The 27,379-nt window shown below is 42.4% G+C and overlaps 1 protein-coding gene across 1 annotated transcript in view; it reads left to right on the top strand.

Annotated features, from left to right (window-relative positions):
• ARHGAP35 (Rho GTPase activating protein 35) overlaps nt 1-27,379 on the top strand; it is a 59,469-nt gene that overhangs the window by 4,892 nt on the left and 27,198 nt on the right. The window contains exon 2 of the mRNA XM_033158418.1: nt 13,827-13,971. Coding sequence (XP_033014309.1) covers nt 13,827-13,971 — 145 coding nt within the window. The remainder of the gene's footprint in view (nt 1-13,826; nt 13,972-27,379) is intronic.

The following is a 27,379-nucleotide window of genomic DNA, read 5'->3' as shown; positions in this document are numbered from 1 at the left end:
TAATACAGTGGGAGCTGGAAATATAAAAAAGTTAAAAGCCTAATTTCCTCTTCCTGAATCCCACGATGGTTTTCTGCATATCCCAGTAGCAAAGCAAATGTTAATAAGAAAGAATGTGAATGCCGTTAACTCTTCTGTTCTGGTGTAGACAGTGTGTGTGCATACCACAGCACCTATTTGAACTTCCAGTAAAAATTGGACATGCAAAGGAGAGTGGAGGTCTGCCCTCTTAAGCATTTTCATGAAGCGTAGAAACAATATCTAGAAGTGTTAGCTTACCCGTCAGAAAACAATCAAAAACTGTGACTGGAATGCATTCAAAGGTCGAGGGGAAAGGGTTGGGAGGTGCCAACCTACTGCATAGCCAGCAGAGGGAGCACAAGTTAACTGCCAGACACAACTTAAAAGCTGGTGCAAGAACAGTAAATTGAAAGCTTTTGTGAATTTCAAGCCTTGTTGGCAGTACAGAGAGAGCATCTCAAATACTTGCTTAATAGAAAAAAAAGACAAATAGGAGGAGAGCTGTACTTTTAGGGAATAAATAATGGAGTGGAGTGAGCTCTTGGTAGCACCTCACTTTTTAAATAGCGTATTCATTCAAGTTAGGAGTGTTAATATTTGAGCTATTAAGGAAGGTATCAATAGGCAGCTTTCTCCATGGGTCTTAAAATATGAGGCTATTCAGTGTTTGCATGCTCTGAAAAGCAGCCTTGCTTAAGCAGCAGCACCTACTCACCAGTCTACTAGGAAAGCCTGGAAGTCAGCACAGACATGCTTTCTCATCACCTGGAGTGGTTTGTAGCTTCAGCAACACTAACAACTATGCAGATCTGCAAGTGGTAATCACAGGAAGTTTAATGCTAAGTTTGATAACCAAACAAGGTTGGTACAGACATACTTAAAAAAACATTTTTTTAAAAAAATGAATAGTTATTCCTTCTCAATGTGTTTCGCCCTGAGATGTGTGGATGAATGATGATATACAAATTTAATTAATTAATAAAACCTAGCATGTCAGGCAGTGTTAGAAACTGAGATACAAAAGCTAGGAACTAAATGACACCTTAAAACTAGGTTATGGGCGCAGCAACAGAATGTCTAGGTGCACTTTTTTATAACAAGCAGTGCCGAAAATGAATGAACTGCAGCTAAAATATTATGTTGATTTTCGCATGGTCTAGTTCTTCCCCTGCCCACCGCCCCAATATTCTTAAGAGGGTCTCTTCTTCAGTCTTCAGAGAGTAGCTGGAAGTGGGGCAGGAGAAAAAAAAGCCCTCCTTTCCTTCCACTGTGCAGTTTTAATCTGAAATCTTAGGCACAGTACTGTGCCCAGAGCTCAGAAACTGCTCTCATTAATGAAATTCCCTGTCACAAAATGCACTTAGAACAATGGGAGTTTTGAGCACTGATTTTCTGCATCTCCCTCCCTCCAAATTCTCTACCTCAGTTGGTACTTAACTTAAAATTCTCCCCCATCTTACTTTGCTGCGACCCTGGTCCAAAGCATATACAGCAACAGTTGCTTTTTATAATAGAAAAAGATGTTGAAAGATCTATTCACAGAGCTCCCATCTCATATGTAGTTTGACTCTCCATCTTCTGCCTCAGTGCCCCATGTATTTTCACTGTCAGTCTAGAAAGTGACTTAAATTTAGCAGACATCTTCTGAGTACATTTTTGTCTTCAAAGAGCAATCTTAGGCTCCAAATTCTGCAGATTATTTTCTTAACATCTCATCAGATAATACAGCTTGCTCCAGGGCAGATGATATTACTTGTACTTCTTCAAGTGTTTTGGAACAGTAGCTTTCTTCCCTGGAATCTTAGATTGTGCTAATGGGGCAAAATGTGCAGAACCTTTTCTGGCTAATGGGCCAGATTCTTAGCTCCCTACACTTAAAGGGGCAAATTTTACAGATGGGCAGGGCTGCTTACATGTCAATCACCTGGTGTTATTATATAGTGTTGTTGGGTGATGTTGCACTTGGAAGTCCCAAGTGTTGGGACTTCAAAGTGCAGCTCAGGACTGCTTGAAAGCTCTTTTGCAAACAGTCCCGGTTTGCAAACCAGAGGTTTAAAAAGTAGTGCAGGTTTGTTTGCGAAACTGTTTCTGAACAACTTTTTGCTACGTTTCCCTGTTTCCAGCAGGGGAACAAACACACGCCGCCAAACAGCAGGATTGAACTCTTTGCTCACCAGTTGCTGAGCAGAGGGTTCAATCTTAATGGCAGCAAGGATCTGCTTTCCCCAATATGTTCCCTGCAAGGATTGAATACTACCCTCCTGCCCATCAGATAATGGCACCCAGTGACATTAGCTGATGAACAAGTGGGCATTGTTTAAGGGAAATTGCCTTGTAGGCCAACTTGGACCCCTTATTTGATCATGAGTCACTTGTGGGCTGGAGGTTCCTCATCACTGAAGTAAGTACATGTTCACAAACTCTTGGAAGGGATATGTTGGTAGAGATGATGGCAAAGTTTCAAATTGTAAGCTTGGTCTGTTCTCTGGCTTAATTTATTCCTCAAGCTTTGTACATTTATCAGTGATGCATTGCATCCTAACCAGCTCAGCTGTGTTCTGTTGATATGTTTACACTTTCCTCTTTTATGTATGTGCATTTCCCTCCCCAAAATCATTGTCTATTTTTGCACTAATCTTACTATAACACTGCGCCTGCTACATGGGTAGATTCTTAAATGCCTTATTGCCTCCATCAGGTCCCTGTATCATGGATTTCTTCTTGTTTCAATCACATTTATTTTTTTAGGTTTTTTTGTGAGGAATCTCTTCCCCTTTCTATCTGCATTCTTAGGCTGCAAGTTTAGTACTGTAGCTGACTCAGCATATGGTCTTAAGCCAGTTGCGTACAGAGACAGTAACTTAATTTTATCTAGATTTCTCTTTTAATGGCAACAAAATAATACTGCATTTTTACAATGAACTATAAACTGCTTAGTCTGTATGGATCCCAGCAAGAATGTTACCAAATTTTACTGTTTGGAAATTAACTAACTATGGCCCAGATCATTATTGAAGCAGGTTTGTAGCACACACCTTCCCATTGGCACTAATTGATCCTCATGTTGGCAGTCTCATTAAGTTGACCATGAAAGCCTTATTCGGATGCTAAGCTCACTTAATCTGTGTCAAGATAGTGAAAACCCAGAACTTTGACATTCAGTTTAATCCAAAAAATATTTTAGCTAAGAACATTTATAACATAGAACAGGCGTTTGTTTCCTTTTCTGTACCCTGCTGAAGATAGTTCCTCCTACTAGAATGTGTAAAACTAAGAATATAATCCTTTTGAATAGAATGTCTCTTGGAATCATTCTGCATTTATTAGAATTATGTCATCGTAATACGCTGATTGCACAGTGTGGAATGGTAGTTAAACTGGGTTACAGTTCCTACTTGCCTTTGACATGCAAGTCACATCTATGTATTGGTTATGAGCTTCGCTGTGTGAATTGCTCTTCAGAGTACTTCTTGAAATTGTTACAAAGTGATCTAGTGTTCTCACTGCCCATGTTAATACATAATAAGTCAGGCCTTAACCATAGTTTACTGTGAACCACTACTGTGCTGGCGCACATGCCTCAACAATTCCTGCTCTGTTTGCTCTCTGGTGTGAGCAGGATCAAGAAGCCTTGGCTTTCCACTAGGTCTGAACCACAGATAGTTGCTTGTTGCTCCCTAGCAGGCCAGTATCAGCAAATCAAAAACAAGCCATGGTTTAAGGTGAGCCAGCAAAAGTGGTTTGTTAGGAAACATAAATGATGTGTCAAATTTCAGGCAATACTCACACACTTCTTTTTGTCCCCCACCCTCCTGTCTCAGTCAAATCCATACTTTCCCAAGCTCCTCCTTGAAGAATTAAGACAAAGAAGGGTATGTGAAATGGTCAACCTCAGTGGTTCCCAATTAGCTAAGTATTGCGGACCCCTTGTTTTTCCAAAACCCAAGCCGTGGACCCCTTACTTTTGAAAAGTTTTATATATCTGTGGTAGTTTTTGTTATGTGAATGGTGCCACAGACCCCCTGGGTGGGTTACCACCAATTGGGGAACCACTGATCTACCCTATTAAACATTTGGTGGATACTTGATTGTATGATGAATATGTTGTGTATTCTTTATGCACTGTTTTCCACACTCTTTTCTTCTTGGCTACGAGCCAGGAAGCAGGAGTCCTGAGGCAGGTTCCAAATGAGTCTCTAACATATTGATAAATAATAAACAGCATTCTCTGCAGTCCTTTTGTTGCAATCCTTTTAATGTTGTGTTGAGGTTCAGGCACCTGCTGCTTTGTAGAAGCTATAAGCATGCAAGAGGAACTGGGAGGCCTGCCTGCCATTTAAAGACAATGCAGTGAGTATGAAGAATAGTTCTATTGTGATGGATGGTCATAGATCTTCAAATGGTTCTGCTTAGTGCTTCAGTAGTACTGTTGGTGAAATCTATCATCTGGCATATGTGATTCCCCCCCCCGCCCAAGCCAAAATACATGTGTGTAAATGTGTAGCGCAGAGGACTCCTTAATGTTTTTTTTCTAGCTAAGAATTCACTAGGCTAAATGAAGGTAAATTCTGGAATAGTGTTGCTTTCTCTTCGCTGGACTGCTTGCTGCTGCTGCTGTGCAACATTTTAATGGCTCCCTAATGACAGACACATGCCTGGTTGAGGGTAGCAGGCTCAGACATCTGGCAGGCACTGATGTGATGGTATTTCCAGCAGGGACTTCTTGCTTTTAACCCTTTTGATGACTGAAGCATTTGTTAGGTCCCTGGTTGTGATTATGTGAGTTTAGGAATTTGCCTCATACGAGGTCAAACTCTTGGTCTCTGTAGGCCAGGGGTGACTGAGGCCCTCCAAATGCTAGTGGATTACACCTCCCAGCAGCCCCAGTCAGCATAGGAGCTGTACTCACAACATTTTTTTGGGGGGGGGGGAGCACAGATTAGCTAATCCTGATCTAGACTCAGTGTTGTCTACTCTTGACCGGCAGCAGTTCTTCAGGGTTCTCAAGCAGGGATCTTTCCCATCACCTGCTGCCTGTCCCATTAATTTATGCCAATCCAATCCAAATAATTTTATTGTACTAGCCATTGGCCTGTTGTCTTTGTCCATGGAGTTTTCTTGGCAGGGATACTGGAGTGGCTTGCCAGTTCCTTCTCCAGGTGGATCACGTTTGGTCCAAACTCTCCACTATGACCTGTCCATCTTGACCTGTCCATAGCTTCCCCGAGTAATTCAAGCCCCTTCGCCACGACAAGGCAGTGATCCATGAAGGGGTAAGAGAAGACTCCCTGTAAAAGACCCTGATGTTGGGAAAGATGGAGGGCACAAGGAGAAGGGGACGACAGAGGATGAGATGGTTGGACAGTGTTCTCGAAGCTACTAACATGAGTTTGGCCAAACTGCGAGAGGCAGTGAAGGATAGGCGTGCCTGGCGTGCTCTGGTCCATGGGGTCACAAAGAGTCGGACACGACTGAACGACTGAACAACAACAGCCATTGGCAATGACAAATCTGAATAAAAAATAGAGGCAAAAGCACAGCTTATAGTCTATTTAGAACTCTGCCTCTCCATTACAGTTCACTGCTATATTGTCCAGGGTCTCCTTTCTGATCCTTCTGGCTGCCAAAACCAGTATTTTTGCCCTCCCTACTAACTGAAGCTCTTGAGGTGGCTTACTAGATACAGTAGTGCCTCACAAGACAATTAATTCGTTCCACAAGTGTTGTCGTATAGCGGAAATTTCGTCTTGTGAAGCACGGTTGGAGGAAGCGCGGTCTTACGGGAAAAAATAATGCAAAACGTTTTCGTTTTGCGAGTCACGGCCATAGGAAATTTCGTCTTGCAAGTCACCCTTTCGTTAGCGAATGCCTTTTGTCTAGCGAGGCATTCGTCTTGCGAGGTACCACTGTATGTGAAACACAATAAATAGATATTGACACAGTAGTCACTGCAGCAGGACAAAGGTGTATGTATGTAAGCCCCCACCCCTGTTCTCTGATGTTGAAACAAATTGCATTCTGCAACTGAGTCTCCTGGCCTGGAACTGGACTGTTGAAGAAGCTACATGTTAGTCCCACACAGGACAGGACTTCCTTGTTGGGTAGATGCTGCTGCTGCTTGCTGTCTTTCACAGTCCTGGAGGCTGATGGAGGAGCTGCTGGGGGAGCAAAGATGTTACATGCCTTCCTCTCAGTTCTCATGTGTTCTTTTAACTGAAGTTGCTGGGGATTGAATGTGGGACACTTTCTCTGCTAGGCATGTGCTCTGCCACTGAGCTTTCAACCCTTCCTTTATTGTGATGGAGTGTGCATTTTTATTAACATTTTCACCTGTTTGTCTGGGGCCTCAAAGCAGAAAGCTGTGTGCAGGTCTTAAACGTCCAGGAGCAGGGGGAGCTTGGCATATATTCTGGTGGCTGCATGCCATTTTTGCCCATGCCTCTGTTTTGGTCAAGTGTGTGGCTAGAAATGGTCGTAGCTACATTGAGCCCTTACACTAATTCTGTGATTTGGTCTAGGTTTTCATTCCAAGTTAGATAGTTGTGTCTTGCTCCCTTGGGCAGCCTGGCCAGGGAAATGAGGCTGGAATCCCGTTTCACTTTATAGTCAGCCTTGAAGTAATAGCTGCAGAGCGCTAGGTATTCCATCACTTTTCTACTAATGCTTCTGTTGGCGAACAGAGAGAAATGTTGCCAGTTGATTGAACCCCCCCATGCTTTTGTCACTTAATATTGCATCCCATTTACTACTTTAAGAAGTAGGGGGGAATTCATAGCTTTGAGATTTGTATTAGGCTTTCCTCCTGCTGTGCTGTACATCATTAAAATGATGTACAGTGTGAAAGCTTTTCACTCATTTGAGTCTTCACAATTATACTCTCCTATCTCATCTCAGCACTAGATCTTTTTTCTTTTCTTCTGCTGAGGTGTTGATTGCAAATCATCAGTGCTTTTAAATGGTAGGTTTCCTTTTGCTGTTTCTTCCTTTTGTTGTTTGTTAAGGCCATGATCAAATATATAGTCCTGTTTGCATTGCCTGCTGGATTTGTTTGCGATGGTGGGGGAACTTCTGTAGCTTTAGGCAGTACATCTTTGCATTAATGTGGGCAGCTTCCTAAAGAGCATGTGCTGAATTAGTTTAATCTGGATACATAATCTGCCATGGGGGACTTAATTTCTGGCTCAACAAAGTTTTTTATATGTCCAGTGTGAAAGAATGAGCAAAAAAGTGTGTGGCAAACTGGAGGCGGGCCAACAAATTGAAACTGAATCAAAACAGGATGGAGGTGCTATATCTTCAAAGTTCCTGAGACCAGGAAGCAGGAATACCACCTGTCCTGGACAGGGTTGCACTCCCCTGGAAAGAGCAGGTGCATAGCTTGGAGGTGCATGCACCATGATCCACCATTGCTTGGGAGTGCCTATTTCAAGCTACAGCATTTCCTGGAGGAAGAGAAGTTTGCAACAGCGATCCATGCCCTGATAACCTCCAGATTGGACTATTGTAATGTGCTCTTTGTAAGCTACCCTTGAAGAGGGTTCTGACCTTTTAACTTTTACTAGACTAAATAACAACTCCTTTCTGCTGTATTGCCATTTTTGGCTGATGTTTGTATGAATCTTAATGTTCCAACTGATATTTTACTCTAGCATGTATGATATATAAATATCCCGATCTTGGGGCCTTGTAAATTCATGCATCACATACTTGATATCCATTTGTGAAGATGCTTGATCACTGGTGGTCTTTGCTTCTTCCAGTACACTGACATTAGTTCTCCTGTCTTCCCAAGTGATATGTAATTTTTTTTTGGGAGACATTATTGATGAAATCTTTCAAGTTGCAGATGGCATTTATAAGTGGTCCATGTTTCACAAGCATACAGTAAGGTTGATAGTACAGTAGTTTTTTAAACAAGCATTTTGGTTTTCCTGTGAATGTCCCAATCTTCTGCTTTTCAATCGGGAGAAAGCTGCACTCATTAAGCTCAGGCGATGCTGGATTTCAGCATCAATGTCAGCCCTTTTGGAGGAGCCCAGGGAGAAGTGATTGACACTTGTGGCACTGCTGAGTGGTTGTTTAGTGCTTGTTGGTGCAGCACTTTTGGTTTTTTGGATGTTGAGTGATAGACCAAGCTATCTGTAGGCTTCTGCAAAGATATTTAGGATGGCTTGGAGGTCATCCTCTGAGTGTGCACACGCTACGTTGTCATCAGCTTATTGTAGCTCTATAACGTAAGTTATGGTAACATTACTCTTTACTTTCAGTCTACTCAAGAGCTTTCCATCTGTTCGATATATGATTTCTTCCCTGGTGGGGAGTTTCCCATCAACAAAATGTAGGATCATGGCAATGAAAATAATAGAGTTGGGGCAATAACACAACCACCTGATCCCATTGTGAATGGTTCACTTTGAGAGCCATTGTTATCTGTGATTGTTGCTGTCACATCATGGAGGAGCCGAAGGATGTTCACAAATTTATCTGGGCAGCCAATTTTCAGAAGGACAGTCCATAGGACAGTACTGTTTACAGTGTTGAAAGCTTTAATCAGGTCGATAAATGCCTGGTTTTGCTCTGCATTTTTCTTGAAGCTGTTGAGTAGTGAAAATTATATCCACTGTCCCTCTAGGTCGAAAACCATTTTGGTATTCAGGAAGGGTCACTTCGGACATAGTTAGGAGACGGTTTGCTAAGATCCTTGCAATAATTTTGCCGGCCGCAGCTAATAAAGAGATGCCTTGATAGGTTCTGCAATCCGTTCTATCTCCTTTTTTTTTAAGGTTTATAATTTTGGCATCCCTACAGTCTGCTTGGATCTCCTCTCTCTCCCAGATTTTTTTTTTGATGAGCTTGTGATGTTGTGTAAGTTCAATTCCGCCCACTTTGAAGACTTCGGCAGGTATCCATCCCATCAGGTCCGCTCGCTTTGTTGTTTTTCATTTGGTTAATAGCTGCACACAACTCTCTCAGATACGGAGATACTGCAAGCTGATCTCCGTTTTGTTTTTGTGGAATTTGTGAGAGGACCTCAGCAGCTACGGGGGAGTTGCAGTTAAGGAGTTGCAGGTAATGTTATTTCCAGCACAATGCAATAGCTTCTTTATCTTTTATTATTAATATTTATTTATTGAATTTATATACCACCCTATACCCGGAGGTCTCAGGGCAGTTCACAGAATAAGTGTAGTATCGTCTATTGAGCGTAGGAGGCATATGCCATGACTTATTGGCCCATTTATTGTGGCTTTAAAGAAACGCTTTGCATCATGAGTGTCTGCTAAGTGCTGGATCTCTTGAGCTTTTTTTAATCAACCAGGTGTTCTTTAGTTCTCTGACCCTCAGCCTTAGCATTGGCATAGGTTTCTTTCTTAGTTTCTATATCTTTGCCAGATCTGAAAGGCCTTCCTTTTCTTATCAATAATGTGTTCAATCTCACTATCATTGTCATCAAACCATTTCTGGTGTTTCTTGGTTTGGTATCCAATGGTTTGTTCACAGGCTGCCAGAATGGATGTTTTTAGTTGGTCCAGTGTTCCTCAATGGTATCAGGGAACTCAGAGAGCAGATGGATCTTAAGAGTCATTTGGAAGCGATCCTGCTTAATCTTGAAGGGTTGAGTGTTCATTTTGTGCCTTGGTTTCCTTCCTTGAAGCCTCTGTTGAGGTATAATCTTGATAGCAACCATGGAGCATATTAATGCCGATGATTGGTGCATCCATTAGGAAAGGATAGGGCATAAGCTCTTACTGTTAAGTTTCAGTTACCTGGTTTATTTTCTTAATATGCTCTCTAATGTCTTTGGCAGAAAAGCTCTTTTCTGTCATTGGTATCTGAAAATAAATTGCCACCCCTCCCCCTGTTGTTGTATTGTTCTACGTATCCTTCTGTCACCAGAGCTCTGGAGGGAGGAAGTTATATGGAAACAGACTAAACAGGAAGTGATCAATTTTTTTGCTAGGAATGGGGTATAGACAATGGAGGAGTGGAGTTGGGAGGGTGGGAAGTTTCCTGGGGCCACATGGTTCAACAGATGTCTTCAAGGGAAGCTGTTGGCTAGGAGTGAGTTAATCTCCTCTCTTGAGCTCAAAATAACAGAACACCTGCCCTTGTATAGCCCTTTTTATCAAGCTGGAAACCTCCTTGCAGTTGAGTCATACACTACATATTGTGACTTTTCAATTAGTGCAGTGCGTCCATCTTCCCCTGGTTTCCCGCCAACTTCCTCATCTGGAGAGAATATTATGAACAACTATTTTTAAGATAAAGTGAATTTTAAAGAAACCTCTTTTTAAAAAACATTATCTGATAACCTGACATTGATAGATAATGCAATATATTTAAAATATATTGATATCAGGGCTACCCAATTGACATTGCATGGTTTTCATGTGATGTCCCAGAACCCAAATAGCAATAGCATCATTAGGCACATTCCAGAGCTAATTCATGAGGGAGTACTCTGACTGCTAACTCCTTCTTTTAGTGTTGTTGTTTTTTAAATGCAAATACTGACGACTGAACTACACATGGCAGCCATAGCAGGATCAACCAACATTGTTGTGTGTTTTTTCCTTTACTAGAAGTGGGGGATTTAGATTGAGGTTTCAGCATGGGGAGTTTAACCCAGCTGTGTTGACTACGGATTAGATTTTGGGCTCAGTTCAAAGTGCTGGTTTTGACCTTTAAAGCCCGGTACAGCTCGGGACTACAATAGCTCATGGACTGCCTCTCCTCATATGAACCAACTGGGACTCTGCAGTCTTCATGGGAGGCCCTTCTCTTGTGTTCCCCACCCAAAGGAGGGGTGGAGGATGGCCAAAAAGGACAGGCCTTTGTGGTAACGTGCCTTCACCAATCTATAAAATGGTTTTCTTAAGATGATGTGCCTGGTGCCCTCTTTGTCCATTGTTAGATTTTTTGTTCATTTCTTAATGTTGCCTCCTATGGTGGCGCATATTTTAGTGTGGGTAGGACCTGGTTTCTGGATGATCAGTTTCTGTTTATTAGGCTCCAATACTTTGGCCACCTCATGAGAAGAGAAGACTCCCTGGAAAAGACCTTGATGTTGGGAAAGATTGAGGGCACAAGCAGAAGGGGACAACAGAGGACGAGATGGTTGGACAGTGTTCTCGAAGCGACCAGCATAAGTTTGGCCAAACTGTGGGAGGCAGTGGAGGATAGGGGTGCCTGGCGTGCTCTGGTCCATGGGGTCACGAAGAGTCAGACACGACTGAATGACTGAACAACAACAATGTTGTCATGGCTTCCAAGTTTTTCTTATTTTTATGCATTGTAATTTTATTGTCATGTCACTTTGAATTTTTTTATTGTAAAAACTGACAGACAAATGAAATGCCGTATTTTTCTGTGTATAAGATGCCCCTGTGTATAAGACGCCCCCTATTTGGGGGGACTCCAAATTAAGAAAACACCCCTCAGCACTACCCATGTATAAGACGAGCCCCAATTTTAAACCTAATTTTTTTTTTGGGGGGGGACCCCTATTCTTATACACAGAAAAATACAGTAAGTAACTCTCCTGCATGCAATCTCCCATGTCATGTGTGAATCTGCTATTTCTTATGTCTACCTGCAATAGCGAAACAGCACAAAAAGTGTTTTTTTTTAAGTCAGAAGTATTTCAACCTTGCTTTTTTGCTGCAAAATGCTCCTAGGGAGACTTACTAAGAAAAAGACACCCCCTGTCTTCAGGCTTATGATAAAAAGACAATACATAAAAGGAAAAGGGATTGGGTGGGAGAAAGGGGGGGGAGCAGTTTCATATTAAAATTTGGAAAGGAAACAGCTTTGGGAACTTTCCACACCCTGTGCTGGCACAGAGGCGCTTGATTCAAAACACACACATACACACTGAAGTGGAGGGCACATCTCACTTAACACTCCTTGCCATTCAGGGATGCTTTGCAGCTGGCAAGGCATCTTGGCTGAGTGGGGCGCGGTTCACAGAAAGAGCCAAAAGTTGCTGATCTAGCAAAGCCAGTAGAATGACTCTGCTTTCCTACTTTCCATCTCTGCTGCAGAGTGGTGTAATAGTAATATCTGTTGTGTCACCATAGGTCATAGCTACAGGAAAAGAGAGCTGCTTCAGTTTCTGGAGCACAGGTCTTAAAGGAAAATTAGCCATGGAAATCTGCCTAGGAAAAGAAATGAAGAACCCAGCTGAGACTTTAGGTACCATGTACCTTAAGTGTAATGCAGAAAAATGGGAATTGAAAATATAGGGAAACTTGCCTCCCACCCACCTTAATGGAATTATGACTTTTTCCAGACTTTTGGTAGAATGGGAATGCGCAAGTGAGAGTGTAAGAGCAAACTGTGTCAGGGGGAATTTCAGGTACTCCACTAACCAAGGATTTTAAAATATGACATTTAACACTTTTGCAAGCCCTATACAGTATTGGTTTCAAAAACATTAAATACTTTGGCTGCTAGAGTTTTTGAAGTAACATTTGTCTTTCTGCTGTTAATTGAATTTTATTTGATAAAATGAATTTGACGAAGGGTGGATAAATAGTCTAATGAAAAATGAAACAAAATAATTTTGCAGCCTTGAAAGGATGGCTCTTGTTCTAGTACCAGAGGTTCTAGCTAGCAGTTAAATTACAGTAAATGTTGCTGGATTACAACTCCCATCGTTCCTGATCATTGGCCATGCTAGCTGGACCTGATAAGAGTCTAGAAGGCATCGCGCTGGCTACTCCTTCCCTAGGGGAAGTTCAGCCATATATTGAGAAGATGCATTTGCCCTTCCATCTCTCCCTAAGTGGGCCATTCTGTTTTTCTCTTTGCTGCTTGTGGTTTGTTTTTCCTGCTTTTGAAGTATAAGCTTTCTCTTGGTGCTCCAAGTAAACTTCCGTGGGGCCACACTCCCCCCCCCTTTTACTCAAAGGCTCACCCGGATAGAGTTTGTGAATCGCTGTCTTAGAAAAAACATGTCACTTGACCTGACGCTTTGTGCCTTTCCTTGCCTGTTGCTCTTAGCTGTTCTTTGCACATTGTTGCTTGAGAATAGGACTGGTTTAGATGGAAACAACCCTTATTTGTTCACTTTTCTTTATCCACTGTGGGAAGAAAATACCTGTTGGCTTCACAGCATTTTTTTGTAAGTGAACAAAATGTAGCTTGCACCATAGCATTCTAGTTTGGAAGAGGAGGTGCAGAAAGTTTCCTTGTTGGATTTTGTATTTGCTGTTATTTCACTGCCTGCCAGTCAGGTGTAAAAGGTATCTGGTGTTCAAATTATTTTTATTACTGTGAAACCATTTGTGTAGCATTTGCTGTGGCAGGTGGTATCATTCCAAGTAGTTTAAAACTGTTTCCCTTTAAGCTTTATTTTTAAATGTTTCCTTTTTATTTTTAAAGCATTATATATAGTTGTATGAACTCACATTCCACTTATGTAGCAATAGCAACCATAGCTTTATAGCAAATTGAGCGCATATGTATAATCGGAAGTACAGTTTGTTTTTGACTAACAAGTTAAATTGTTACAGGTGGGTAGCCGTGTTGGTCTGCCATAGTCAAAACAAAATCGAAAATTCTTTCTAGTAGCACCTTAGAGACCAACTGAGTTAAATTGTGTCTTTTATTGTCCCAGTTAAATTGTGTCCTTTATTGTCCCAGTTTCTTATATTAAGTTAAATTGTGTCTTTTATTGTCCCAGTTTCTTATATTATTGACCTTTTGGCTACTTAGGTAAAGCCTCATTAAATCCATTGCTTCATTATTTATAATGTTGTATGTTTCCAACAATATTAACTCCGGTAAATTCTTCTCTACAGAAACCAAAGCCTAAGCCTCGGCCATCTATCACAAAGGCTACATGGGAGAGCAACTATTTCGGGGTGCCTTTGTCCACTGTAGTGACACCAGAGAAGCCGATTCCCATTTTTATCGAGAGATGCATTGAATACATTGAAGCAACAGGTAAGCTCTTTTAGCAAAAGATGTTGTTAGTTTATTTCAATGCCACTTCTCATCTGCGAAGGCCCCGGTTGGCTCAGAAAGAGTATATGGCTCCATTTGCATTTTGTGGGTGGGTGGGTGGGCAAAGGTGGGAAACTTATAGTTTAGTAGCTATGAATGCTCTTGCATGTACCTTAGTTTAGCAGTGTAGCATGTGTACCTTTGTCAGGGGTGTCTTGCCCATAGAGGCAAGTGGTGCAGGGCGCCAAGTTCATGCCAAGTTCTGGAGGGTGCCTGGGAAGAGGCGGAGGCTGGGTGTGGCGCCTCCTGGCATCAGCTCGCTGCCCTTGCCCGCCATGCCAAAGCAGCGCTGCACCCGGAGCATCTGCCTGCTGTAGCCACCGCGGCATGGGCACCAGGGAAGAGGCGGAGGCTGGGCGCGGCGCCCTCGCCCACCACGCTGAAGCAGCGCCATGCCCTGAGCCTCCACCTCTTCCCCGCTGGAGGAGCTGCCCTCCAGCCCTGCCCGCCAGTGCTGTAAAAAGGTCAGCAACTCTGTCTGGGAAGCAAGGGGGCACACGCCGGAGGGATCTTTGAACCACAGCACCGGATATGCTTAAGACGGCCCTGACCTTTGGTCAAACTTTATCGAAGATCATTGGTAAAATGTCACTTCAGTTATGCATTGAATTCTGGGTAAAAAGAGCCAGCAATGGATTTCATAGAAAAATGTGGTGGTGGCAAATGATTGCTTTTAAGGACAGAAATAAATTCCAAACATTATTTATACTAAACACTTTCTAAACATCATTTTCTCTTATCTATATTAGTTTTAAAGAATTAAAAGGGAATGTTCTACAAACAGATTAGCATCTCCAGAGAAGTGAAACAGTTTATTGTTTCAACAGTATTTGAAGGATATGCCTGCTGTGCTTTGGAGGCTTTTAACTTAATGTCGTTTATGCTAGAGCAGTCTATAGATGAATTGCATGCTGTTTTATTTTATTTCCTGTCATACCGTCTATATTTAAATTCTCATGCCTTCATTGCTGCCAGATCAGAACATACTTCTCCCTCCTGAGTAGGTACCAGAAAGTGTAGTAGTAGTAGTAGTAACAAAATAGAAAATTCTTTCCAGTAGCACCTTAGAGACCAACTGAGTTTGTTCTTGGTATGAGCTTTCATGTGCATGCACACTTCTTCAGATACACGAAAGCTCATACCAAGAACAAACTCAGTTGGTCTCTAAGGTGCTACTGGAAAGAATTTTCTATTTTGTTTCGACTATGGCAGACCAGCACGGCTACCCACCTGTAACTAATAGTAGTAGTAGTAGTAGTAGTAGTAGTAGTGGTAGTGGTAATTTTATTTTATTTTTTATACTTCACCCATCTGGCTTGGTTTCCCCAGCCAATCTGGGCGACTTCCAGCAGAATATAAAAACATAATAAAATGTCAAATGTTAAGTTTTATTTATCGGGTGTAAAGTATTCCTATTTGATGCTTCTGCATGGCTCTGACAAGATGAATCCCTTCCCACTACGAAGGGCTGCTGTTACTCTGTTGTACTATCACAATATTTTAGTTAAAGCAGAGAGCAACTGCCTTTTGCAGTTCAGCAAGTGGAAAAAGCTTTAAGGGCCTTCACTTTCTTGCTGTGTCTGCAAAATTCCTATATCTCGGAAGTTGATGGTACAGTTTTGGTAGCTCCATTTTGCTTCCCGCACTAATACTGTGAATGCAATATTTCACTCCCAATATTTATTTTCACCCCCATCATTTGATTTTTTAGCCCCTTTCAATAATTTGAGAGAGTGCTTTGTTTTTGCTTTGAAATAGTGTGTACGTAACAAAAGCATTATGATTTGGTTTTAGGGTACTTGGAAATAAGTCACTGCAGAGTGAAATTAGTGCATTCTGTTCTTTACTATCCTAATGAGAGAATAGACTTTCCTTTTGCCTTTGCAATCATCTCAGGTTACTGCAGATAGGAGCAGCGCTTGGGCAGAGTCCAAGATGCACCTGTCCTGTTAGGTGCAACTTCTGAGCAATGACAGGGAAGCCTTGACTACAAGACACATTTATTCTTACTCAAGATTTTACTACACAAAGAATCTGCCATGCGATTTCTCTACCTGAAATGAATACTGCAGCTTTATTGAAAGTTCTCGTGCCTTAGGGTTTAGCTGCAGATGACTCATCTGAGTGGAAAACCTGCCCTGTGTGTAAACATCTTTAGTATTTTTTAACAATGCCAACTTCCCAGAAGTAGATTCAGATGAAATTAGTAAAGTGCTGATTTGTGGTACTGTTCATACTAATATGAGTTATACCAAAGACCTGATATACCTATTAATGGAAATCTCATATACTCCTGGTGAACTTGGTTCTCAGAGTGTATGGATCATTGTGAGGCCATCCATGCTCTCAAGGAAGGACTCAGGAAGTTTTGAGGGAGCAAACAAGGTGTGCAGAAATATAAAAAACATTGGGGCTGACTTGGAGAAAAAACATAATGGGGGTGGTGTGGGGAGGAAAGGAAAGGTGGGGACAGGAATGAAGTATCCTGGAAAAAGGGCATGAATCATGGAACATGAGTTCTCCAAATGTTTTGTTTTAGGTCCTGGAGCTTGTTTGCACAATCAGAGATACCAGACATAGTTTGGGATTTCTGTCCTGAATTAGCACCCTTGTTAACATAGGGTAAATCTTTAGTTTTTTGCTTCCTCCATTTCTCAGGCTTTCAGAGTCACTGGGGTAATTGTGTGGTTGTTTGGAATTGTAGACTGTGTTCCCTTCTGCATAATTGTGATAATGAATATGTTTGCATACTAAAAACTAAGTCAGGAGTTCCTAATTGGCCAGAGGCATTTCTGCTTTGCTTGTGCCTGACTGAATCCTCTGAAGATAACAGAACAAAATAAGGGGGTTTATAATTCCTTGCCTTGGATTCTCAAAATAGATAACAGTGCATCATTAGAGTGAAACAAGTAAGCTTTATTACACCATATCTTAACCTCAACACCCAGCCAGAGAGGTCCTAGCATTTTCGTTTTCAAAAATCAGCCGAGGAAGCGCTGTAACAAACAAATCTGCATCTGAAGGGAGTTTCCCTATGAATTTGGACAAGCTACCAAGCTTTCATGCTGTTGATCTTGGTTCTTAGGCGGTGTTAAGAGGATGTGCTCCTGCTGGTCTTCAGCAGTCACAAAGAAAACTAGGAAACAAGTCCTAAGCTAAAATATAATTTCTTAAAAAAAGAAGGATTTGTCCATATTGCTACTAAATTCATTGACTAAAAATGCTTTGCAGTTGCCATGTTTCTGGGTTTCTGTCCCGCTGGTGTAACTGACTGCTTTGTGGTGAAAATGAAGAGATTGATAATGGATTTAAAGGGCCATAGTTCAGTGGCAGAGCACCTGCCTTGCATTCAATCTCCAGCAGCTCCAAGTAAGGATGAGAAAGTCCCTCGTATGAAACCTTGGAGAGCCACTGCCACACAGTGTAGACTAGGGGTCAGCAAACTTTTTCAGCAGGGGGCCGGTCCACTGTCCCTCAGACCTTGTGGGGGGCCGGGCTATATTTTGAAAAAAAATATGAACGAATTCCTATGCCCCACAAATAACCCAGAGATGCATTTTAAATAAAATTACACATTCTACTCATGTAAAAACACGCTGATTCCTGGACTGTCTGTGGGCCACATTTAGAAGGCGATTGGGCCGCATCCGGCCCCCGGGCCTTAGTTTGGGGACCCCTGGTGTAGACAGTGCTAAGCTGGATGGACCAGTTGTCTGACTCTGTACCAAGCAGCTTCAGTCCTATCAATCATTACTAAGTATATAAAAGTTCAGCTGTGAATATTCGTAAAAGTTAGGGGAGAGGAATGGGCTGGGGAACTCATACTCCCTGTACATATGCAACTGGCCTGGCTGTCTCATCGCTTATATGCTGCTTGGGTGCTGTGCTTGAGACTTAAAAAGCCAGTAAAGTTCTCATGCAGGAGCACAGAGAGTGGAGTTAAGCTGCAAGCAGGTACCGTCCACCAGTTGCACAGATCAATGGACCAGCCCTGCTCTGTTGTTTTGCCCATTAGCCAAGTACAGACACCTCTCCCTCCCTCCCTGGAGGAGCTCTTTATGTTCATTATTTACAAAGGCAGGGATTTCTGGGCACTTCATTTTTGTCCCATGTGCCAGCTGTCACACTGGTCCTTTGAATCTGATGAAGTATGAACTACACCATACATAAAATGATTTTCACCCAGGGAAGGTGAAAAAGCATGCCCATTCACAGGCAGCTTGGACACCATTAAAGTGTTCCTACCCAGCCTCCAAACAGAGGCTGTATGGTGTGGGACAAGGCCTTTTATAGCATCTCCTAAGTCCCAGTCTCACAAGGCTGGTAACAGGCATTCTCATTTGGTCTTGCAATGGCCATGAAATGCTGGCCACCCCAAGACCATACCAGCCCAACATCAGACACTAACGCTCAGACACTACAGCAGTCTACCTCTTCACTGCTTCCTGCATTTTGGGGAAGGGAGGGTGTCTTGTGAGATCAGAAAGATGATTCCACATTGCATGTAAAGCTGTTCCCTTCAGCTGCTTTTAACATATTTGGTGGTAATGTATTCAGACAGTACTGTATAAATAGCTATGAGAACACGATTTTTTTTTTTTAGTGCTTCCGTATCTTGTAGTCCCAGCGGAGTGAAATACCCTGTGGATAGCACCACTGTTTTCTCTCTTCCAATGCAGACTTCCAAGTGCTGCAATATTCTCCTTTAATCCTGGCAGTGTAGAAATAGAGACCCACCTTTGAAAGTTTGCATTAACAGGACCTCATCCAAGGCTGAAAGAGAACAGGATTAGAGTGGGGTATGGAGAAAATGACCTGAATTCTTCTTATTTGAGGAAGTGAGTTTCAGATTGCTTGGCACCACCCTTGTGCTTGGCTGAACAAATATTTCAGATTCCTTGTTGTCAACATAAAATTTGAAGAAGCACAGGCTTCTGGGTGCCTGGGATTTTCCTGACAAGCCCAGGAGCAGGGAGCAAACAAGGCTCATAGTCCAGGTCCATGGATCTGTACTAGTAATAATACTAGCATTTAACATTGCATTCCATAGTGCTTCACTTTATTATCTCATTCTAACCCTGAGAGGTAGGCCAGGGTAATCTTTCAGATGGGTATGTGTGTGAGACAAAGAACAGTGGCTTACCCTAAGGAAAGGATCGTAGAACTTTGGCTTCAAGGCCCCCACCCTCTGGTCACAAATAAACCCAGCCTCCTACGCCAAGACAGGATCTGTGAAGAAAAGGAGGTTCTAAAATTAGACGCTTTGGGTTGATGCTGCAACAGGGCACCCACTTGCAGGTGGGTGGGTAAGTTTATGCATTGGTCCAATCAAGATAATCGTCGTCTTCTTGCTGACTCCAAAGCCATCCAGATTGTCCTCCACCATGAAAGCTTTCATGTGGCTTTCATGTGTACATACCCGGGGTTTTGTGGCAGGAAAGATGACACACCTATATTCTAACCTTGCTGCTTGGTCACACAATTAGCTATTGCATGCTTTTAATTGTACATCTTCAGACACTTTCATTTTTGTTGCTAGGACAGTGTTTTTTATACTAGGGCAGAGGTTTTCAACCTTTTTGAGTCCACAGCTCCCTTGACCAACTGCATTCTTTCTGCAGCACCCCTGTTATGTCACCCCTTGCTTGTAGAGCTGGCAGTTTCTCACCCTTTTTTGAACACCCTCCCTTGTGGAGTGTTCGCTCAGCCTCCTCTCCTCTCCTCTCCTCTCCTCTCCTCTCCTCTCCTCTCCTCTCCTCTCCTCTCCTCTCCTCTCCTCTCTCATTGGGAGTCCTCTGTACAGCTGCTGCTCCTGCCCCTGGCCTCTGAGCTGCCCCGCCCCAAGGAGAGGTGCCTCCTCATCCTGCCTCACAGGGGCCTGGGACTTGTCTGTCTATTCTCAACAGCAAAGGCAAGCAGACTGGCTCCCTCCCTCCCTCGCTCGCTTGCTTACTCCGAGGCCGCTTCAGCTCCTGGCAACCAGCACCCTCTAACCAGCCCCAGAGGCAGCATTTGCCTGGGGAGCTTATAGCCAGGGCTGCTGCAACAAACAACTGTGCAAACCTTTGGGAGACAGAGATGTGAGAGGGCATTGGAGGAGGGAGGGAAGGGACAGAGGCCAGTGTTGCCCACGGCACCCCTGGCCATCATTCAAGGCATCCCAGGATACCATGGCACACCGGTTGAAAACCACTGTACTAGGGGAATCCTTCAGATCAATTTGTTTGCTTTTGCAGGGGATTCTAGACCCATGATCTAGGCTTGCTTTTTGTTCCAATGGGGCTTTGCCATCACTGTGCATGAATCTGATCCAGAACACACCTAATATTCTCCTACAGCTACATGTTGTAGAGAAAAGATCAGCAGTGATGCACAAGCTGCTTTTCAGGGAACCCTGTCCACCATTGCTGATTTTCCACCTGAGAGAACCCTAATAAGACACCATGAAGCCTTAGAGTTATACAGAACACTGACTGAAAACCACTAAACTAAATTAAAAGCCAGGATTTGAAAGTGTGGTTGTGGCACAGCGCTTAATATGTTGGGTTTGCATCAGGGAGCCTAGCTTCAGTTTCCTTTTCAGCCATGAAACTCACTGGGAGACCTTGGGCTAGGCAAGAACTCTCTGCTTAATCTACTTCAAAGGGTTATAGTGAAGAGATTGGTAGGTGGGTGGAGAGAAATGAGTACGTTGCCTTAAGTTCCTTGGAGGAGCATAAATTATGATATCAATAATACGTAAGCTTATTGAACCTGTATCATGAGTCCAGTGGATAAAAAGTGGAATCCTAGTTTTCAGTGATGGCTTAAACCTAATTCACTAGTTTAAAAACCTACCTCATCTAAGTGATAGTCTTCCAAACGCCGCTCCTCATCAGCTCACCTCTTTGCTGCATCAATAATTGACATAATGTGCCTGACTGTGGAAGTTCAAACAGAATATGGATTATTTTTATACCTGGAAGCAATGGTAGGTGAAATTGGATAACATCTGTGGACTGTTTTAATATTTAATTATTTTCCAGGTTGATCTTGGAGTCTTAAAAGAAATCCTTGCATATGTGTGTCCCCCTAGGATGAATGCTCTGTGAACCTTGGGGCTAAAACTGCAAAGTATACTTTTTAAGTGAAAGATCTGCTCTCTCCATCACAGCAAAAACGAGAAGAGTCTTGTTAGCTACTATGTGGACTAAACTGCTCCCTTAGCCTTCCAGTCTGGTCCCCCACTTCCTCCTTATAAGGAGGGGTCTTGGCTGTGGTTTCACATTGTGGTATGAGTGGCATTCGCTTGTGGCTTCATGTGGTCATTTGTTGAAACTGTTCATTCCTCGGTGGTTGGAGTTCTGCTTTGTTAACCCACCAAGCTACAAGCAAAGTTGCTGATATTCTTGATCATGACTAATAATCTAGAAGTTTTTTGTGGGGATGCAGCATCAGCAGGCATTCTTGTTAGGACAGCATTACAGCACATAGAATCATTTATTTTAATGTGCAAGCTTCAGTCCATCAAGATGTCACTGGCAAAAGATACAGAGCACCTTTGTTCCCCAGAAACAGGCATTTCACAGCGGAAGTTAAAACCTGAAATTGCGGATAAATGGCTGCTTTAAATCAGATTGTGTGTGTCATTTATAGTTCTCATTTTATCCTCTGTTATTTTCTATTGTGGCTGAAAAGTTGGGCTTTTAAAATTTTATATATTGGTAGTTGAGATGCCTTTTTCTTGGCCACACTGATTTGGTAAAACAGCTGAATGCTTTTGAGTGAGCACATGAATTCATCACTTTTAATTTTCTATACCTGTGGAAGATTCTCTTCTGAAAAAGATTTCTCCCTGCAGATCAATAGACCTTTAGAAAGCAGATTGGCAGCGGAGCCTCTGAACCCAATTTATTCTCAGGGAAACTTGATTTATTCTCAGACGTGGTTAGCTGCCTTGTGGCATGTAGCAGTGCTAAGGAAAAGTTCTGAATGGAGAGAGTAATCAAGAATGGCTACTGGTCTTCGATGGTAAAGTATTGCTGGGCATAAAATCTAAGGTCCCAAGGAAGCAATGGTTTTGAAATTGGATTACAGTCCTAGCTTCCTGTTTTTTCACTAGCAGGTTTTCCTTGAAATTTAATAACTGAATGACAGGTCGCAAATTTAGCCTGAGTCACTGCAAGATTTTCCTCCTTTCTTTACATTTGTAACCAACATTTTCGGCAGACTGGAATTTATGTTTGGATAAGCCAGGGGTGCACAACTTGCACCCCTCCAGATGTTTCTGGACTACAACTCTCATCAGCCCAGCCAGTATAGCTAGTAATCAGGGATGATGGGAGTTGTAGTCCAGAAACATCTGGAGGGCCACAGGTTGTGTTCCCCTGCAAATGCAATTCTACAAACCATGTGTATTTAAGATGCTTCCATATGAACCAGAGTTACCCTCATCTATTTTTTTATTTTATTTTTGTAAATAGCATGGCATATTTGAGCAGATTCTGGACTGGAAGCACACACCCCCAACTCCAAAATGAACTGACCTGGAACAGGTTTTCGTAATTCTCCTCCCACATCCAAGGAATTTATGAATGCCTGCTGTATGAGGGGAAAGTTATGTTGAAAGCTCTCTTCCTTCCCGCCCATTCATCTAAACCTTGATTCCTACAGAAGCGAAGTATGTCTCCTATCCTCACTTAGTCCAATGTTCCCTCTTGCTTTATACCCTTAATACTAACTTTCATTTGTTACTTGGGTTTAGAGAGTCAGAAGTGACGTTTATAAACTTGATGGTTGTGCATGTGCTCCTGTTCAGAATGCATCTAAACTGTGGATGAGGCAGCCTATGGTTCATTTGGATGCTTTTTCGGTTCTACCTCAGGCGTGTGTGTGTGTGTGTGTTTGTTTATGTGTGTGTGTCAGTCAGTCATATGTGGACCTCCAGGCCTCTGTCTAGTCCTTGGGACTTTCCCCCGGTCACATCCATCACCAGCCTTGCTTCAAACTCTCCTTCAGCATATTTACCTAACTATAATGTTATATCCAAATACGAACCATTAATGCCTTTTGCTTTTCTGGATGGAAAATAGAGGTGTGCTATACCATGATAAATGTTACACTCACTTCTCTACTAGTTTTGCCTTAGTGTCGCCACTCTGAGAATGTGGTCGCTGGAAGGGAATGCGACCCTCTGCTGTAAAGGGTACCCCACCCATCTTAAGACAGAGAACCTTGCAAAACGTCTCTTGGTAATAAATGCTAAGGAGGTAATAACTTTGCTTGAAATGCAGAAAACAATTTAGAAACTTACTTTTAATATATTAGCTCACATGCAGAATGTTACATCAAAAGATTTGGACTGAATAAGTGTGGGCCATTTGGTTCATATGCACAGACTTGGTGCTGCCTTAAGTTTTGAATGCCAGAAGACTGCATTGGAGGTGCAGAATAATTTTATGCTGCTTGGCAATTCCTGCTTTTTCCTAAATCGGCATCCCTTTCTCTGTTAATCTGCAATACTCCGTTACGGTGCTAACATTATCAGCATGTATTCTAAAAACAGTGTAGTAATTTGAGAGTACAGTGGTAACTCTGGATACGTACATCCCTGGTTGCGTATCCTTCAGGATGTGAACGCGGCAAACCTGGAATTATTTTTCTGGGTTCACCGCACATGCGCAGAAGCGCTCTACTGCACCGCACGCATGCGCAGAACAGGCACCTCCGGTTGCGAATTCCTCGGGATCCGACTGGAGCTCTGGAATGGATCCCGTGGGCAACCGGAGGTACCACTGTATTACCCCTAATAACGAACTTCAGTTAGGGTGCTTCCCAGCAACAAACATGAGCCCTTATCCAAACAGCTGTGCAATCAGTTTCATGTGCCTAGAGGACTTTCGACTTCTGTCTCTGAGTATCAGTTGTCTGTGCTACATGGCAAAGCACCTTATTGATTTTGAAGCAAAATTTCTAATGCAGTTTGATATGACTGTGAGAAGCTGTCTGCTTTTCAGAAGAAATAAAAAACTCTTGGGTTTCAACTATATGCTGCTGCTTTTCCTTAGCTTGCATCAAGCGAGTTTGAATAAGTAGGGTGCTGGTCTTGACATAAGTAGCTAAGATTTTGGGACTGTGTTCTTGTTTCAGTACATCATGAATAAGTGTAATATAATTCCTGTGAAGCTCTGGTTGGACCCTGTAGATCCACAGTTGCAGGGTTTGATACTTGAACAGCTGTGTGTGCGTGGAAAGCTCTGTGGAAGGTGCTGGAATAGGTACTTTATTACCTAATAGCTTAAGAATTTATTTATGCTGTTCTCAAGAGGTTTTAAAAAGAATCATAGGAATCTTAACTTCATTCTTCAAACCCCAGGCACCCCTTTTAAGTGTTTTGTGATGAGGTAGTGGTGGTGGAAATGTAGGCAGGTTCCGCTTTGAGGGTCAGATTTATTGCCCACATCCCACATTTCCTCCTCGAGGGAAATGCAAAGTAGCTAACAGCAAAACAGAAAACGTATTTACACAAAACCTAAGAATGAAAGTCAGTTTGACAAAGCATACAAATATTTGGAAAGTCAAATCTCAATTGATGTCAAAAAGTGCAACAGATCTGTCCAATTTCTAGCAGGAGTTGATTCAACAACAAAAGTCCTCCTTCTGTTCTTAATATCACCACCCCATGTCCCCATACTTGGTCTCCTTTGTATGGTGGTGGGAGCCCCCTGGTATTCTTCTGACCATGTGACCAGTCACAGAGGTCTTTCCCACCTGATCAGCACATCCTTCAGGCAACAGTGTTTTGGCACTGCCTTCAACTTCAAGGACAGTGGCAAGCCCTTTTCCTGCTACTCACTCCAACTGCTAACACTATAGTGGCGGGCGCCTCACTTGTAGCACTTGGTGGGCTTCTTTTCCCCCCACTGATGAAATTTGTGTGGCTGATTTGTTCTGTGAAGCTTCACTGAGCACATTTGACTTAATGTTGAATGCATATTTGACTTCTTGAGTCTGCTGCAGAAAACATTCTGCAAATAACAGCAGCTCTCTCTTTTGAGTGGTTGCCTTTTATTTACTAGAACATTTCTCTGCTGCTTTTCATTTACAGAGAGAAATACCAAAGCAGTTCACAATAATAATAAAGCACAATAAATGCAGTAAAATCAGTAAAAAATAAAAAATAAAAACCAAACAAACACAGTAACTATTATTATTAATAATAATAGTAGACTCTCCTTGGATGAACAGGCATGTCTTCAGATTTGTCACAAATCAATGTAAATGTATTGACAATCACATGTCAGGGGGGAAAAATCCTGAGCCAAGAATTGTTTTTCCACTGGGGAGTGAGTATTTTGCTAAGCTTGGCTAGTCTGCCCCTGAACTGTCTTCCCTAAAAGAAAATCTGCACCACTCCTTAACACTATAAACCCCTTTAATCAGTGTATTACAAGCGTGTCACACTATATGATATGTCTAAAACTTGGCATTTGTTTTTAGTTTTAAATATTTTTATCCCGCCTTTTAAAAAGCATAAAAACCTCAAGATGATTATCAATATATAAAATAATAAAAACCCTATTAAAGAATGATAGTAAGGGAGAGAAACGGCCAAAAAAACCCGAGCCATTTTATAAATTTATATTTGGAAAACTAAAATGCCTGGGAATATTAAAATTTATTACCACAGTAGCATGCATTTGAGGATAAGCAACTTTCCATTCCACTTAGTGACCTGGGTTACCTTTAAAGCAGTAGCCGCCAATGCTACGTGGCTTCCAGTACCTGCCATGACACTTGCATAAGGTCTCAATAAATATCCCCTCCAAAATACACAAAGCACCAGAAACAGGTCGTCTACTTGAACTGGCTCAGCCTCTCCTGCATTGAACATGCCCCATTAAACATGCCCACATTGCATTGGATGGCAGGATTGAATCCTTACCCTCTCAACCATTCTGAACAGAGGAGAGGTGTAAATAACTTTATCACTGTGAGTAAGGGTGGTAGTGCCTGATGTTGGTGCCTTTTCCCACATTGACAGCTTGTTTTAGGGGGGGTGGGATATGTCCGCAGCCGCCTTTTGTCCTGCCTCTTTTTCTGCTTTTATTTGTGGTAACCATTTGGTCATGCCCCCACCCCACCCCAAGCCATTTTGTGCCTAGCATTCACAGGACTTTCCCAAAATTCCAAATGCGTCCACTGGCACAAAGTTTGGCAACCCGGCTGTAGACCAGCAAAGTATTGGCCCTGTGACTTTCATAAAGGTCTCAAAAGACAAACAGAAAAGCCCAATAACAAAAATAGCACTATCAGTCCTCTGCAAACAAGATTTTGAACAGTTGATAGGAAATGGAAGGAGGGAACTGAGCAGATGGTTTCCATTTCCACAGCCACCAGCTGAAAGAATGTGCACGAGTAGGCAGATAAGTAACCGGACAGCATAAATTAGGCTATAGATGAAGACTTTGATATGAAGACAAATAATTGGTTCACTGTCCAAGGGTTATCAAGGCCCATTTTGAATTAGATTGTTTCATGGTCATAGCAATCCTATATATTCATATTGAACTCAAGTGGATCCTTTTGTAGCAATATCCACACATGATGGGGAGGGGTCTCGACAGGACAGAACCTGAGGTTTGCATAAAAACACCCAAGGGATTGGGGGTTCTAAATGGGTATGAAATGCTAACAGTTGGGGGAGATGGAAGAACTGGGGGTGCTGAGAGGGGAATGCCACCAACTCTACTGGAAAAGGGTATGGCTGACTGGCTTAAATCCTTAACAGGAGTGTTCTACACTGAAACATTTTGTTGAATGTCCCACTTGTTAGGCTAAATACCCGTGTAAGGCTTTCAGCTGGAAAATGAGTTCCGTATTTGAGTGTGTGTTTTGAGATTTCTGTCTGGGGCCTATTTGACCAGGATTTATTGTGAATTGCTCTGATTCCAAGAGTCTGTTCAAGCAGTAACTGGTTAGAGTAATTGAGCTATTTCTTTGGCCGTGTTCAAATAAATAACTCCAGCTGTCCAAGAAAGATTGTTTTTAAACTGGGATATTCCTAGAGGTTGCCCAGAGGTGCCCAGGCTGCTGTGTAACTCTTGCCTTGGCCAGCAATCACACCAGCCTAATGGATGGGCAAGGAAGAGGCTGAATGATAACATCATGATAACTTTGCAAACTCAAGTGTAGCCTGGATTCTTTAAGAGATTTCTGCAGCAGCTTTAGGAAAGGAAGGAAGTCAGTAGTTGATGGATCTCTTGCTGCTAGAGATAACTGGTGAAGTCCTTCAGATTCAGGCCGAAAAATGAGTTTCAATGGCTTGGTGTAATGCTCACTTCAAAGGAGAGGTAAGTACTAGAAGCTC

Source organism: Lacerta agilis, chromosome 8, assembly GCF_009819535.1.
Source record: "Lacerta agilis isolate rLacAgi1 chromosome 8, rLacAgi1.pri, whole genome shotgun sequence".
NCBI classification, from domain to species: domain Eukaryota; kingdom Metazoa; phylum Chordata; class Lepidosauria; order Squamata; family Lacertidae; genus Lacerta; species Lacerta agilis.
This window is presented reverse-complemented; position numbering and strand designations above follow the sequence as displayed.